General features: G+C 45.8%; 1 protein-coding gene across 1 annotated transcript in view; it reads right to left on the reverse strand.

Annotated features, from left to right (window-relative positions):
* The window catches only part of snd1 (staphylococcal nuclease and tudor domain containing 1), a 158,599-nt gene that overhangs the window by 45,512 nt on the left and 98,423 nt on the right, over nt 1–14,664 (reverse strand). Inside the window, exon 18 of the mRNA XM_068586450.1 lies at nt 14,141–14,329. Within this exon, the coding sequence (XP_068442551.1) occupies nt 14,141–14,329 (189 nt within the window). The remainder of the gene's footprint in view (nt 1–14,140; nt 14,330–14,664) is intronic.

Here is a 14,664-nt window from a genome sequence, read left to right on the forward strand (position 1 = left end):
TCACACCATTGAAGCCCACCCAGCGTGCCTTCCAGTCTCCCGTCGTTCTTTTCAGTCGTCCTCTGTAAGATGTGTTTATCAATTAAAGCGATCGATCATCGTTGATTATCGTTTTAAATCGGTGGAAACTACATAACGTAAAGAAAGAATAGGAGGAAGAGGAAAAAAGATAGAAAAGAGCAGATTTAAAGTAGGTTGATTAAGGTATAGGACTACATCAATGTCACAATGGATAAGCATGCAATTAAAAAGCAATTCGTCAACTTTTTAATTAACCGGCTTGTCTGTCCAAGCTCGCCAAAGTGTTGCCATAACGACCGGTATTCCAGAGAGGCGTTATCCTGTTATTCCTTCCTCCATGCGGGACTTCTGATCGTTTCTCTCTCTCTCTCTGATCACAGCTTTCACTTCATTGTTCTTCCGCTCCCTACGCACTCGCCATTTGAAGGAGCAAACGTAATAGAGGTATGAAAAGGAGGGAGCGGTGGAGGGAGGGCGGCAGAGCTTGTGGGGATTAAGAGAATGGGAAGAGACGCAGGATACCAGAGAGTGACAGAAGAGGTCAATATGGATGTGGCTATGGTGAGGAGCACCGGTGGAAAGTGAAAACAGGAGGGAAGAGAATAAAATAGAAAGGGGCAGGGAGGGGTGTTGGGGGAGGGGGTGGGGGGGGAGATGGCAATATCAAATCACAGGTAAAGCTCCTTGAAGTCGCTGAATCACTTGGCACATCTCACAAGTTGTGAGCAGATTCAAAGGTCTGCTGCTGCTCTCCCAGTGTGAGGAACACCTGAGCTCATCAGCCTCCTCGTAGGACCAGAAAGGTACCGTCATCTCCGTGTGTCAGAGAACAAATCCAAACTAATCTTGTGACAAAGGCATGAATCAACACAGCAACAACAGCCCTAACATTTAGAACCCACAGCACTAAAGGCATTTATTGATTTTTGCTTGTTTTGTACATTTGCCAAATGACCCCATTAAGTACTGACGATATAAAAATATCCCCCTTTACTGAATCATTCGGTAATTATACAATTCGTCCGTCTCGGGTCTCAACTTTCTTCACCGCTGTGGAGTCAAAATACTGCGCCCAAAGTAACATATTGGAACCGTGCAAAATGCTTCAGCGAGACCCGCGCTGACACGTAGATGACGTGGCAGAAATAAGCGTGAAGGGAAAGTTACGTGATGGGGGGGGGGGGGGGAGACACAAGGAAACAAATGAGAGGCTAAGAGAGACTGGTACAACAGCGGGAATCGGATGTGCAGCGATGACGAGAGCCTGTTTATGTAACTGCCTATCCCTGAGGCGAGAGAGAGAGAGAGAGAGAGAGAGAGAGAGAGAGAGAGAGAGAGAGAGAGAGAGAGAGAGAGAGAGAGATGGGGGAGAGAGACTCTGTAATATGCACAAAAACACAAAACCAGCAGAGTGGTCCCATTCTCTAGATTTATAGTGATTTCTGCAGGCTAGCCGTTGACTGACCTAAATTACTAGTGGAACATGTAAGAATTCATCAAATATGATCTCAAACCTGGATCTTCGGAAAAAAAAAGAAATGTGTCATGTCGGTGACAAAGAGGCGACATAGGAGGACAGGCGCTGAGATATTTCAGGTACCTTGTCCGCCCCGTTAATAAACCCTTCCTCCCTCTTAATTTGACTGATGAGATGGATTAAACCAGCCACACCTCTGATGGTCAGACAAAGACAAACACCCAAATGTGGAGGATGCAGAAGTGAAAACGCAAACGGCGCCATATACGCCCTCGCAAACTATTTCTATCAATATTTAGCAGTATTATGGAAAGGCTAAAATCAATTAAAAATAGAATGTATGGCTTTTGAAATCGTGGCGCAGAGCCTTAAAAAAACAACAACATTCAAACGGTTAAAAAGGTGCGTCAGAAAAATCCAATTCTTTCATTATTTCAAACAATGATCTTAAAATAATGACAGCATGACTCACACCAAATCCAGCCGGTTTAATCCTCAAAGCAACACAGCAGCCCTTCAGATCCTACCTCTCTCCCTGCTTCCATTTATTCATCCATCTATTCCTCCTTCCGCATGTCAACGTGCTCCAAGGTTGACAGCCCATGAAAAAAGACCCATCTATTTTCTATTAAGGGCCGGCATTTTCTCCGTGCTTTAACACACATGTTGAATGCCTTCCCACAAACCAGCAGTGGCATCCGTAGGTGCACTGGCATTTTATGACTTAACTAGGGTCACGAGAACATCTTTCATCGCGCTGGACAGTGTGACAATCCCTGAGAGGACACTGGAGACACTAAAATATGAGTCTCGCAGATAAAACTTGAGCGGACAGGTACGGCCATCTGCGGTTTGCAGCAATGTGCCTCCAATCCTTGGCGTGCTCGTAGAGCGCGACGCACACACAATGCAGCAAAAACACAAACGCAAGAATGTAGAAAAACACACACAAGAGAGAGACATTGTTTGCCCAGAGAGCGGTTGTCTGCCTTATCAAACAATCCACCGTGAGACAAATGAGCGGGAGAAGTTTTGTGTGGGTGATCTTGTTGGACATCTAAAGGAGGTGCCTTTACAAAGATCAGAGGACAGTAGGGAGAAAAAAGAAAAGAAAAAATTGCATCAATGAATCAATGCACTTAGCATTCTCCTTACAGAGAGAAGGCATTAGAGAGCAGGTGAGGTGAGGGGAGAATAATAAATAGGATGCCTAATTCAGGGCTTAGATTGGGAAAGTGTAAAAAGGAGGAAGAAACGAAGAGAGCCAGAGAGAGGTTGAATTAAAAAAGCAAAAGAGAAAGATGGGAACGATAGCCGGGTCGGCGCTGGAGCAAAAAAAAACAAAAACGCATGAATGAGTGGGAGAAACAGCGGAGGAGTTGGAAGAGGGGAACAAAAGTGAGAGAAGAGCCGAAGGATGAGAGCGAGAGGAGAAGCTGTCATGAGGCGCACAGAGAGAAAAAATAATAAATAAGCAAATGCATTTAGGAGTGGGATTGTCTGCTCAACCAAGACCGGTCTGCCAACGTGTGGAGGACTCAGTGTCTGTGAGCAGGTAATAAAGAGAAGCGATGAGGCGTTAGCATCCACACTGGCTCCAGGCTTCTTCTCCCCCATTCTGGCTCGGAGTCGACTGATCTGATCTGCCTCAGCCGAGCTGAATCCAGAAGACTGTGTGCAGATTGGTAACAAACAGCCTAAATAATAGCACATAATCAGCAAGGCCGCAGGTGTCGGAGTAGGTCCTTTTAGGTGACAACAGGCCAGTGGGGCAATGTAAACAGGGTCTGACCTTAAATGCTCATTAAATAGGGCAAGGTTTGAAGATCCCAACCGGCAGAGAGAGCATTTAAAATTATGTCCTCAAGAAACAAATGCTTAGCATTTCTTTACACGCCAGAGTAAAGCGAGGGGAAGAAGGGAGGGTGAGGGGAGACGCAAGGGAGGGGTATTTCACTGCCGACCCATATTAAATGTAGTTAAGTGTGGCTCCGAGCAGGGGCCCTAAAAAATGTCAAAGTGCGGTTAAATGACTATAACTTGCGCGCGTCTTATTTATTCTACCGCGAACGTGCAGAGCCCACACCGTTTGCTTTCTTCCCCTGATTAAACAAGGACGATTACAGAGGACACCTGAAGCAGAGGGGGGAAAAAATGTGAGGACTTGATGTTTTCACAGCATCTGCCCGATGACTCCGAAAATAAATAAATGTCAGTTATCTGTGGGGGGAAAATGTCATCGCTGCTTGTGCCCGTAATGGATGTTCACATGAACAGCGCGGCCAATACATCATGAAAGGGTTGTCTGTGCAAACTGCTGCAAGGTTACAGGAATGTCACCAGTACGGGTTCACTCAGTTATTGTCTAACTGATCAAATGCTTTTTGCCTTTAAAAGTAGCGAGAAAATATAATAAATAAAAAAAAAGGTAATATTTCACTTATAACGCTGATTCAATTAACGGTTGTTGCACAAAGAAAAAAAAACAACTTTGCAGGATCTGACTAATCAAAGCGCTGCAGTCTGAGGTCAAATGCTGTACGCTTGTGTTAAGATTGAAGGCTCACTGCCTGTATTCCACGCACTCATTCTAGTAAGAAGCAGTCAGCCACAACCAGTCCTCAGCAAACCAAGTGGAAAAGTGTCTCCTTACAGTGTCCCAGGAGGGGCCGACCACAAAAAGAAGAAAAAAAGGAGAACAAATAATCCCAACTCCAGTGAGTGCATGTCCTTCACACTCGCAGTCGCAGAGATGGTAGAGGAATTGGGACAGCGGAGGGAGGGGGGGGGAGAGAGAGAGAGAGTAAAAAAAAAAGGGAAGCCCCAAGATATAAGGGGCAGGGGGACGGAGAAAGGCAGGCGGGGAGACCTGGGGGTTTGTGTTTTCTAGTGCGGGTGGCGGAGCTGAGCATGTGTTAATCAGCCATAATGCAACACACTATGTCATATCAAATTATGCTCTCTGCCAGCGTTTCACCTCCTCTCACTCTTTTCATCCCTCTCTCACTCCCTCCTTCTGTGGCCTCAGCCCTCTCTCCAGAGAGCAGGGTGAATGGGTGGGGTTTTGCAGTTGGGTGGTGGTGGTGGTGGTGGTGGGGGGGTGGTGGGGACTGCTTGAGTTTTTCTGCACTGATGAACCAGAGGCAGCCGCAAACCTGCCCCCGAGGACCTCTGCTAAGAGCCCGCAAGAATCTTGTGCATGACTGGAGAAGGGAAAGCACAAGGCCAAGGACATCCAGACAAATGCACACAAACACATGTGCAGAATCATACACATAACAAAGAACATGCACACACACACGCAACTTAAAGTGAATAGACGCACAATGACACGAGGACAGTAAGGCCATATGCACGCTGCTGCAACGAAGAAGCAGCACAAGTACACACACACACACACACACACACACACACACACACACACACACACACAGACGAAACACTGCTCAACATAAAAGGCCTACTTCCTGTTTATCTGCTTCATCAAGTAGAATATTTCATCCAAGGGTGTGTGTGTCGCTCAGGATTGTCCTGATGTCCTTGAGACTGGACACATTTTTTCGGATGACATCTTCAAAGTCAGCGTGTAATCCTGCAACTCATGTGAATGTATAATTTAGCATGCAGAAGGTGAGACTGCTGAGACGGACTCGCTTCATTAAGTGCGTCTTATATAGTTTTTTTTTTTTTTGTTAAAAGGTTCTTGCTCATCAAAACAAGTTTTTGCACGCGTCACTTTGCAGGGGAGCCGGCCGTGTGCATGAACTCGCGCCCCGCTCGGTTGTCGAGGGAGAACGAGGCAGATGAAGATGGGAAAGAAAGAATGTTTGCATGTGTATTCACAAGACTGCAAGCGGAGCTGACAGACTGCTGAATTTGCAACTTGGAACTGGAGGGGGGGGGGGTGGAGGAGAGAGAGAGAGATAAAAAGAGAGGGGAGACAAGAATGGGGGGGTTAGGGGTGTAAATAACACACACATCACTGGGTCCACTGATCTCTTTCTGTCTCTCTGCCTCAGGGCACTAAGGGTCCAGCTTGCCGTCTACAGTGTGGGGGGTGTCACCGGAGAGTGTGTGCATGCGTACGTCTGTGTCTGCACTGTCGGTCTGCACATGCTCAAATTGGGTTCGAGTAAGCAGGAGAGAGAGAGAGACAGTCAGAGTATGGTGTGTGCACGTGTGGGCGCCTCCCTTCATCCTGCAACCAACTTTGTTTGTTTGTGTGCAGATGTGTACATATCTCGTTATGTAATCTTATAGCCCCGCGAAAGAGCCTCCGTCAGCTCTTCGCCGCAGTGTGGTAGGTGGTTCATCTCGGGCATGCCGCGCCGAGAACAAAGATCAAGGCAGTAGTGAACTCACACACGCAAACAAGCGTACAAAGATTGTGGCATAGTAAACAAACGGAGCGATAATAGTATGCCGTCCCACGCAAAAGCACGCCTCTGCACACATTGCGCACATATGAATGCAAAGACAAAATACGCACACACGGAAGCCCGGGAATGTGTGGTACAGTCCTCTCCATCTTTTTCAGAGATGTGAGGTCTCACACGGGTCACCTCTCCCATTGTGGCCACCCTGCAGGCAATGATGTTCCCTTGCTGTGATCCTGCTGTCCTTTCACACTTGCCAACAAACCCTGCAACCTTCATCATGCGTGTGTATTGACACGCTGGCAATGGGGGCCAAACGTTCACTCACTGAATGTGTTGATGGTTTCCAGGACGGGAACTCCTGAGCCACTGGCGGTAGCGTTCCGCGGCCTTAAAGGTGCGTCGCTCGGCGCCGTCGAGCCCTTTCTTTTGATGTTATTTTAAACTCACTGGACTCTTTCTTTGATTAAATACTGCAAATAATTAGTTGATTCATTCAAACATATTTAGATATTGCACTGTACTTTACTAAACCAATGCAAAGATGCTGTGGTAATACAGTATAGAGCTTGAAGCATATTCTTTAGAATCATCAGTTATTTTCTGACACGTTGTTAGTTAGCTCATGCTGCAGAGGCATTGCGCTGTTCTCTGGTTTCCAATGCCGTTTCTGAGGATTAACATAATCATCATAATCTTCATCAGTCTGGTAGTGGTATATTCTGCTTAGTGCCTAAAAGAAAACACAAGTTGGTTTTGAAAGGAGCACAGAAATAGCTGGTCCAGATGATGGTTTGACCGCAGTAAGTCGAGGACGGCTGACCCATGAGTCATCCGACTGTACGAAACCTCACAGTTGAAGCAGTGCGTTCAAAATAGATTATGTTGACCCAAAGAGAAGCCAAGACTCGTGTTAACATTCAAAACACGGGCGACACGAGCATAAATAGATGGCCCAAAGGTGCACAGGTGATGTACTGTAACTTTTGGCATTGTTTTAGGCCATCTGAGAAAGAGCAGAAATATGCAAATCACCTGGGACATAATGATTCTTCAGGCCCTCCGTCTTTGAGATGGCGGAGCAAAACGTTGCTACTGATACCATTTTATTCTCCCATTAGTTTTCTGGTATTTTTTGTTTTTTAAAAAGGGCCTGTGCAAATGGTTGACACTTTAATACAGTGTATAACTAAAGCCCGCCATTAAAGAAACAATACTCGTAAAGACTGAAATACATCTACAGGCATTCTTTTTCCTCCATTAATATATGTAGAGCATGTATTATTCTGCCTTGTAGTTTACAGGTACACAGCATTGGAGTTGAATCAGGACTTGGAGCTGTACTAACAGATAAAGTGCATTTATTTCTTATTAGAGCAGACCCAACGTTTGCTCACATAAAGCCCAACAATAGACTATTCTGAAATCCTTCAACGATGGAACTGAGGGAACGCGAACAAAATGAGCTCTCCTTGTGACCCTGAAAATATAACCAAAGCTGCAAAGACATATTACATTATATTAAGTGCAGCATTTCTCACAGCATTATTGTACAGAGGAGCCATAGAAGCAGAATGACAATTTCACTTTTTAGGTGTGCGTTATCAAAGCAATCCATCTGGCATTGATGGCTTTCATCTACCTATAGGCCTTTTTAATATTAATATTCAAAAGTGACCAAATCTCTCCTCAATCCTTTCAAAAAGGAGCTGAGATATTTCATTTTCTTCCCGAGAGAAGGAGCTTCTTCGGTCATTACCGTTTCTCTCGAAAAGACCGGACAGGTGCCCTGTCGAGTCATTAATAGAATATCACTTTCTGTCATCGACGTTGTTGCCGCCTCCGTTTCTTGACTCACAGTAAGCAATAGATGGAGGGATAGCGGGGAGAGGTGACATGAATGGTAATACAGGTGGAATATTCCTGTTTACCTCTAAAATGCCATTACGGCTCAACTCTTCACGAGGCCTAATGCAATCTGTGTGAGAAAAGTAATAACGGTAATGATTTCATGTTCGCCCCGAAAGCTCTCTGTGAAGCGAGCCCAGACAGGGACTAACGACCAAGTGGATGACGTCGAGATAAGACAATTTGCTGTAGCAGCAATGGGATTTGGCTAAAAGAGGTCTAAATTGGAGAAAGTGGGTAGAGTCAGGAACAGAGTCAAATGTACTTTATTTAATTTGACGCCTCCATAGATGAGCTACTTTAATAATAATAATCCAAGGCATTTTTCTACGATATTGCCTTGTGACTGCCACCTGGTTATTTCACTACGGGAGGGCAAGAAAACTCGGGAGGAGAAGGGGAAAAAAAAAGATTGCGACGCAGAAAGCATTTCAATGGCTGCGGGGCTCAGGAAAGCACTGAGCATGGTATTAATAGCAAAGGAACTGTCATCCATGGAAAACAAGAAAAGCTGCTTGTACGTAATTCTAGGTTGATTATTTACAGAAGACTGAGAACAGTCATGTAACAGGGAATGGTCTCCCATCGCATGAATCACATGTTTCAAGGTAAAACGGTGTTGGGGGGGGGCGGGATGCCAACAGTCACTAATCCTTGAGAGTGAGGCCAAACTTCCCTCTGCCTGAACTCAAAGACACGAGCCAATCAGCTTTGCTAAAAAGCCCAATTATCTTGCTTCATCCACAGCGTGTTCCTGTTTTTCCAGGTGTGTGTTGTGCTGACTGGTGAGAGAGAGCACAGCTTATATGGGAGGACAGGGAGATGCTGCTTTTATGCACACTCTTTGGTTAGATGGCGAGGTGTTTTGGCTTACAAGGCAAGGCTGCTTGACCCCTTGAGAGGGCGAGCCAGAGGCAATTGAAGTCAATTAAAAAAGAAAAAATCAAAATTGCAACGTACCGATAATCAGACTCGCTTACAATGCTGGTCGGCCAAAATTGCAGCAAATCAAAGCGCTGCGATTTGCTTTGGAGCGCAGAAACGGTCGGTCTGAGCCATGTGTTGATGCATACTTGTGAGCAGGCCCTTGGGCGAACTGACAGACAAGTCGGTGGAACTTGCAACTCTGGATTCTCCTCAACCCCCACCCCTCCCAAAAAAAAGAAAGCTGAAACACGATTATGTACTTCAATCATGCTCCGTCAAGGACACGTCAACAGGCTCAATGTCAATAGGATGCTGCTTCAAGTACTTTGACGAGTGTCTTTGATGGACGGCTAAAGTATAAGGAACAGCGGCACTGGGTCCTCCTGGGTTCATGCTTACGAGGGAACTTTTCTTCCCCCTTCTCAAAAAGGGTTCAAGTCATTCAGCTGGTTAACTCACACTGACCACAGTCCAGGCCAAAGAAGGAATCGTCCTCCACGATGCAAAAAAAAACAAACTGTGAAGCAGCTGAGGGGAACAAGGGCACGACACGGGGCATCAGAGAAGACATTAATCCGGTTAATAAGAAGGCATTCAAAGATGATTAATTGAACGAGCAGTGGAAAAAAAAAAGAGGAGGGGGGTGGGGTGTAAATGAAGAGGGTGAACATATGCGAATCCACTGAAGAGGTTAAAAGAGACTGAAGGAAAGGGGGCGGGCACTGATGAAAGGAAGAGAGTCCTGTGACATGAAATATCTCTAACAGGGGTTGTCGTATCCTCTTTCTTCCGCCGTTCACTCTCTTTTCCGTCTTCCTCTCTCCCACTCCGAAACCCATCGGAGTGCGTTAATCTCCTTCAAGGTTGGGTAATTACAGGGAGAAGAAACCCTTGCTCAACAGAAAGCACAGTCTGGTTATTATTGAGGGGCCATTGTTGGCTCCCCTCTTAATAATTGGGCCACAGCAATTACCGGCACGCTCCTTTCTTCTGGTTTCAGCCATTAGGTTCCGTTCTTTCAGGTCGACGTACGCCCAAAAAGGCACACATGCTTTTCCACATTGAAGGACGGTTAAAAGCGCCAATTTGCGGCGACGTACGTCCCTCTCGTGACACCGCCTCCTCATCCTATTTTGTTTCAAATGGTTTGCTTTCAACATTTGACGCCTGCCCTTTGAGGCGCAGGCAAATATTGACAGGCGACACCTGATCATAACCTGAATAAAAGGCCTGGCTTGTGTCTCTGCAGTCAAAATAAAGCACTGCTCCCGATCCATTTTGAGTCAAACCGCTTCTAGCCTGTCAAATGTATTTTACTCAGCTGCAGCATGGGAATACTGGAACATCATATGAATCGCTGCAATGAGTCGTCTCATATTACAAAGACGAAATGCAGTGGGGTTTTTTTTGTTGCAACAACTCGTGTTTACAGAATTGCTTGGTAAGCAAGAATTTGTTTTTCTACCCCTAGGAGAACACACACACACACACACACTTTAAGAAAAGGGCATGAGCATCGCTTGGCAACAACCTCCTCATTGTTAAAAGAACGTGAAATAAGTTAATACGGTGTCTGTCAGGTTCTGTATTGTCGCTGCATCGTGTAAACGTTAGCACTGGAAGCACAACAATAGGTTCCGACAGGGCGACACACTTTGGCGAGATTTATGTAAACAATAGCGTCGCTATAAATAAACGTAATGGGGAACAGAATTAGGAATGTGCCCGGGCCTACAACTTGAGCCTTCAGCGTGCGTTCGCTGTGAGGACCGTTGCTAAATATTGTTCCAGGAGATGCTGATGCGCAAGATTAAAATCTGCTGAGCTCCAGAAAAGGCTTGTTTTTCAAACCCTTTGGAACGCTTCATTTAGAACACAATCACTGAGTCCCATTGGTCTCATTGTTGCAAAAACTCATATTCACTTAAGTCACTCGACCTAAGCAGTTTTGGTTCAGGATGCTCCTGCAGAAAGCCTCAATCCCTGTTGTTGTCCGGGGTCCCCGCTGGACCACCAACGCAAAGTTTTCTTTAATGAGTGCGTGTGCGTGTGCGTGTGTGTGCGTACACACCCTCTAAGTCCACTTCAATACGACAACCTTGTTTTCTTGCAGGGACGCCTGACACAGCAGTACCACTGATGTCTTCCATATCCACAGCCGTAGGGCCAGAAAAGAGAGGGCAATGAGAAAAGAGGAAGAACGGGAGATGCAATCTGCCCTACCTAGCCTCAACATCCTACACACAGACAAAGACCAACCGATGACTTCAAAAGAAAAAGAGAAAGAGAAAGACGAGGGGGGGAGAAGAAAAAAAAATCAAAGCTCTCAGCTTTTCTGGAGATGGTCTCTACGGCTTAATTAGAACACAGAGTCGCACCTTGTGTGCCTTCAAGTTGCATACTATGCATTCACACGCACATACAACACACTTCCCTGTGCTCTATTCACACAACACACTCTCCAGCGCGCGCGCGCGCACACACACACACACACACACACACACACACACACACACAAACGTGTCGGTCTGTGGTTGATGTGCGCGGCGGTGCCTGTGGCGAGCTAACATCAAACATAACCACGGTCCGTCTGGTCTACTCGGGGTTCTCGCAGCCCGGTCTGCACTCGGGTCGGATCAAGTCATAACCTCGTGGTGGAAGTCGGTCTTGCCTCAGCGCCGGTCGGAAACCGGCGGTGGAATTGGCATCAGTGGAGTCAGAAATGTGCTGTCTTGCTGCAGTCGGGCAGGGTCGGTGTGCTCACATCACTGGCAAGGTTTTTCCTTTCTTTTTTTTTTTTATAAATGTAATTCCAGGCAGAATGTTCACCTGCGCACCGCTCTCAAGATCAGTAGCTCTCTCTTTCACCACTTTAAAAAAAAGTTAGATACAGATAGAGAGCAGTTTGGAGATAAATACAGAGGCCAATAGCAAGAAAAGGAGAGTATGAACTGTGTGTTGTCAAAAATATTGATTAAGTATTGATTGTAAATAGTTGGAACATTTCCCGAACCACTGATACATCGGTACCAGTTGCCCTTTCCCGCTTGCTCTTCTCTCCGACATCCACTTGCAACACACACACACACACATACAGCGGTGCCCAAACAGCCCCACCTCCTCTCACTCAGTGTCGCCTTCTTGTTTCTCATCTCATTCGCTCTGATTGAACATCATTTGTGGGTCGTCGTTGTCGTGTTTTAGCCATTAGTGTTTCCCATGAATTACAGAGACAGTCTAGGTAGGACTGTCACAGTTTCATAATGAGCAGGACATATTTGAGCAGCTCGCTGCAACTGGCTCCAGGTCGGCTTGGAGGGGCCAAGAGTGGCCTCCCCCACTTCTCGAAGCCGAAGTGCTTACTCCGCCCTCTGCGAGAAAGATGGGGCTTCATGCTACCAACCCGCATCTCTATCCAGGGGTCTGGACCCTCCAGATGCGTCCTGAAACATGGACCAAGTCTCGTTTATCATGCTTTGTAGGTGGGCCGTTTCTGATGCGTCATTCATATTGACACTAGACAGCCAATGTAAGCAAACACACAACGTAAAGTTACTAGAAAAAATAGCCTCTTTGCTTTGCTCTCAAAGTGTACCAGATTGATGCATTTAACTTTTAAATACACAACATTATCTACTGTGAGAGCAGTCACCCAACACAGTCCCACAACGTCATGTGGGAAACACTGGCCTCGTTATGTTTTTTTTATTTTAAATCTAACACAACATTTTTTTTTTCTTTCCAATATCGATATTTTCAAAAGTCAGACATTCCAGTACAGTGACACTAGAAACAACACACTAACTATGACCATGACGGATTAAAGAGAAGGGGAAAAGAACACAGCCCCATCTTGGCTCTGGCAATACATCACGTTTATATGGGGAGAGGAGGCATTTGTGTCTCCTTAAGGACCCAAATAGGTAGACGTGAGTGGAAGGGAGCGAATGGAAAAAAGGGTAAAATAAATATGTTACAGAGATGGAGAGGAAGAGGACAGGGATGACAGCTGGCCAGGCACTTCATGCATCTGGCAGGGGTGACTCGTGGAGCCATAATGAAAATTCAGGGCGAGATCAGGATCAGTGTGAGAGACGCCTCCATCCATCAAAGGACTCCCATTGAGGGAGGCCTTCAATGATAACGGGGAAATATGTGGCTATTCTCACCCGCAGATGGAGCGTCTCCACATTATCTGAGCTTTAACTAAAGCTATTGTCTCCATGCTTTTAATGGACAACCTGTTTATGTCATGATTAAATGGTCACGCCAGATATTTTACCTTCATATGGATACACACTTTCTGGTGAGGAAAAAAAATAAAAGAGCTCAGTTTTGTATTAATAGAAGCCAAAAGGTCGCAGCACCACCTGTCTTAATTGGCTGTCGTGCTGATAAGGGGGATGGGCTTTGCCTTTGACAAGGGCAGTGTGAGGAAGTTTCCAAAGGGACAATAGGGAAGTTGCCGTCGAGGGAAAGAGTCGGCTGTTGCCAAAGGAAGCATCTTGTTGCCGATCCCTGGAAGAGTGCGTCTGTTTGTTCGCTTAATGGAACAGAGAGCTTCATGTTTTCTCCCCTCATTTCTGATCTCCATTCCCGTCGACTGCATCTTTACCCAGTGCTAATGAACGGCTAACGCGTACCGATGTTAAAAGGTGGAAGGGAGCTGGTTAGTCGTGCAGCTTGCAAGACAGTGGGGAACACACTCTGACAGAGAGAGTTTTATGAAGCACAGACTCAAATATGTCCCCTGACAGGCAGACGTGGTACACAATAGATCAGAAAGGCAGAAAAGTCCATCCTGATCTGATACCCCTGGTATGCTGGATGCGGTGACAAGGTTCAGTTGCTCTATATAGTGCTGGAGAAACATTAAATCATGGCCTGTGCCGGAAGATAATGCTATTCAAGACATTTATCTTGAGCCTTAACCTTTTCTCAATAATACAACGCTTGATGTCAGACTGGATACCCAAGTCGAACTAAAAAGGAGTAAGTCACCCACAAAATGACCATTTGTATTTCATTTACACATCTTTCACAGAGGATCTGAAACGGAGAAAAGGAAATCCCTGATGAGTTGAAGTAAATACTCCCACTATATCTTTGTTTATATGCTCACTTCTTCCTAACCACATGCATTTTCACTCAAATCTTACTATCAAGAACACTTCTGCCACAACCGTCCCATGCCGTGGAGATTTACTCTGTTTTTCGGAAAAACACAATTCTGTTCAAGATTTTAAGGTAAAACACTGAGTAATTGATACACAAATAATCATTTTAAGCCTGAAGCATTGCTTTGTTGAACATGGGTAAATACATAGAGGTGCTTCTTTCTTTCACCAGTTGGAAGCTAGGGAGTGTTGACAGAAAGTTTAAAGAGGATACACAGCAGTTGCTGCTCTTGCAGCTCGCAGAAGAGTCCTACCTTCTCCTTCCTCTCTCGGCACGCGTCCTCGGCTGAGACCAGAGTCTTGTAGTAGTTGCTGCGCTCTGCTGTGAAGTGGACCTTGGACAGAGCGTTTTCTACCAGGGCGACCGACAGATTCAAACCCTCGATGTGCAACCAGCCAATGAAGTTCCCTGCTTTGTCCATGCTCTCCACTTCAACTTCCACCTGGAACAGGAGAATAGAGCAGAGGGGAGAAGGGAGACAAGTTAGTGTCCAAGATTAGGTTGGAGATTCAATTACAGGAATGAAGTGAAGGTGGGAGTGTCCAGCGAGGAGACACCACTGTTTCTACAGAGTTTTTTCAGAGATCTTGTTCTATTCCTTTGTTGTGGATCAACAGAGGAATCAGTGGGATTGCTTTCCAGCATGGCACACGTTGGTTGAACACAAACAGCCATGTTGTGGCCTCTCCTCTTATTGCCCATTGAGGCCAAACTGTCCTTGACATTCACAGTCAAGCACTCATTCAAACTGTATTTAATAGGAGCAATTTTGGTGTC

The sequence above is a fragment of the Clinocottus analis genome, unplaced genomic scaffold, assembly GCF_023055335.1.
Source record: "Clinocottus analis isolate CAN_PGR_092001 unplaced genomic scaffold, fCliAna1.0.p SCAF_20, whole genome shotgun sequence".
Classification (NCBI taxonomy): Eukaryota; Metazoa; Chordata; class Actinopteri; order Perciformes; family Cottidae; genus Clinocottus; species Clinocottus analis.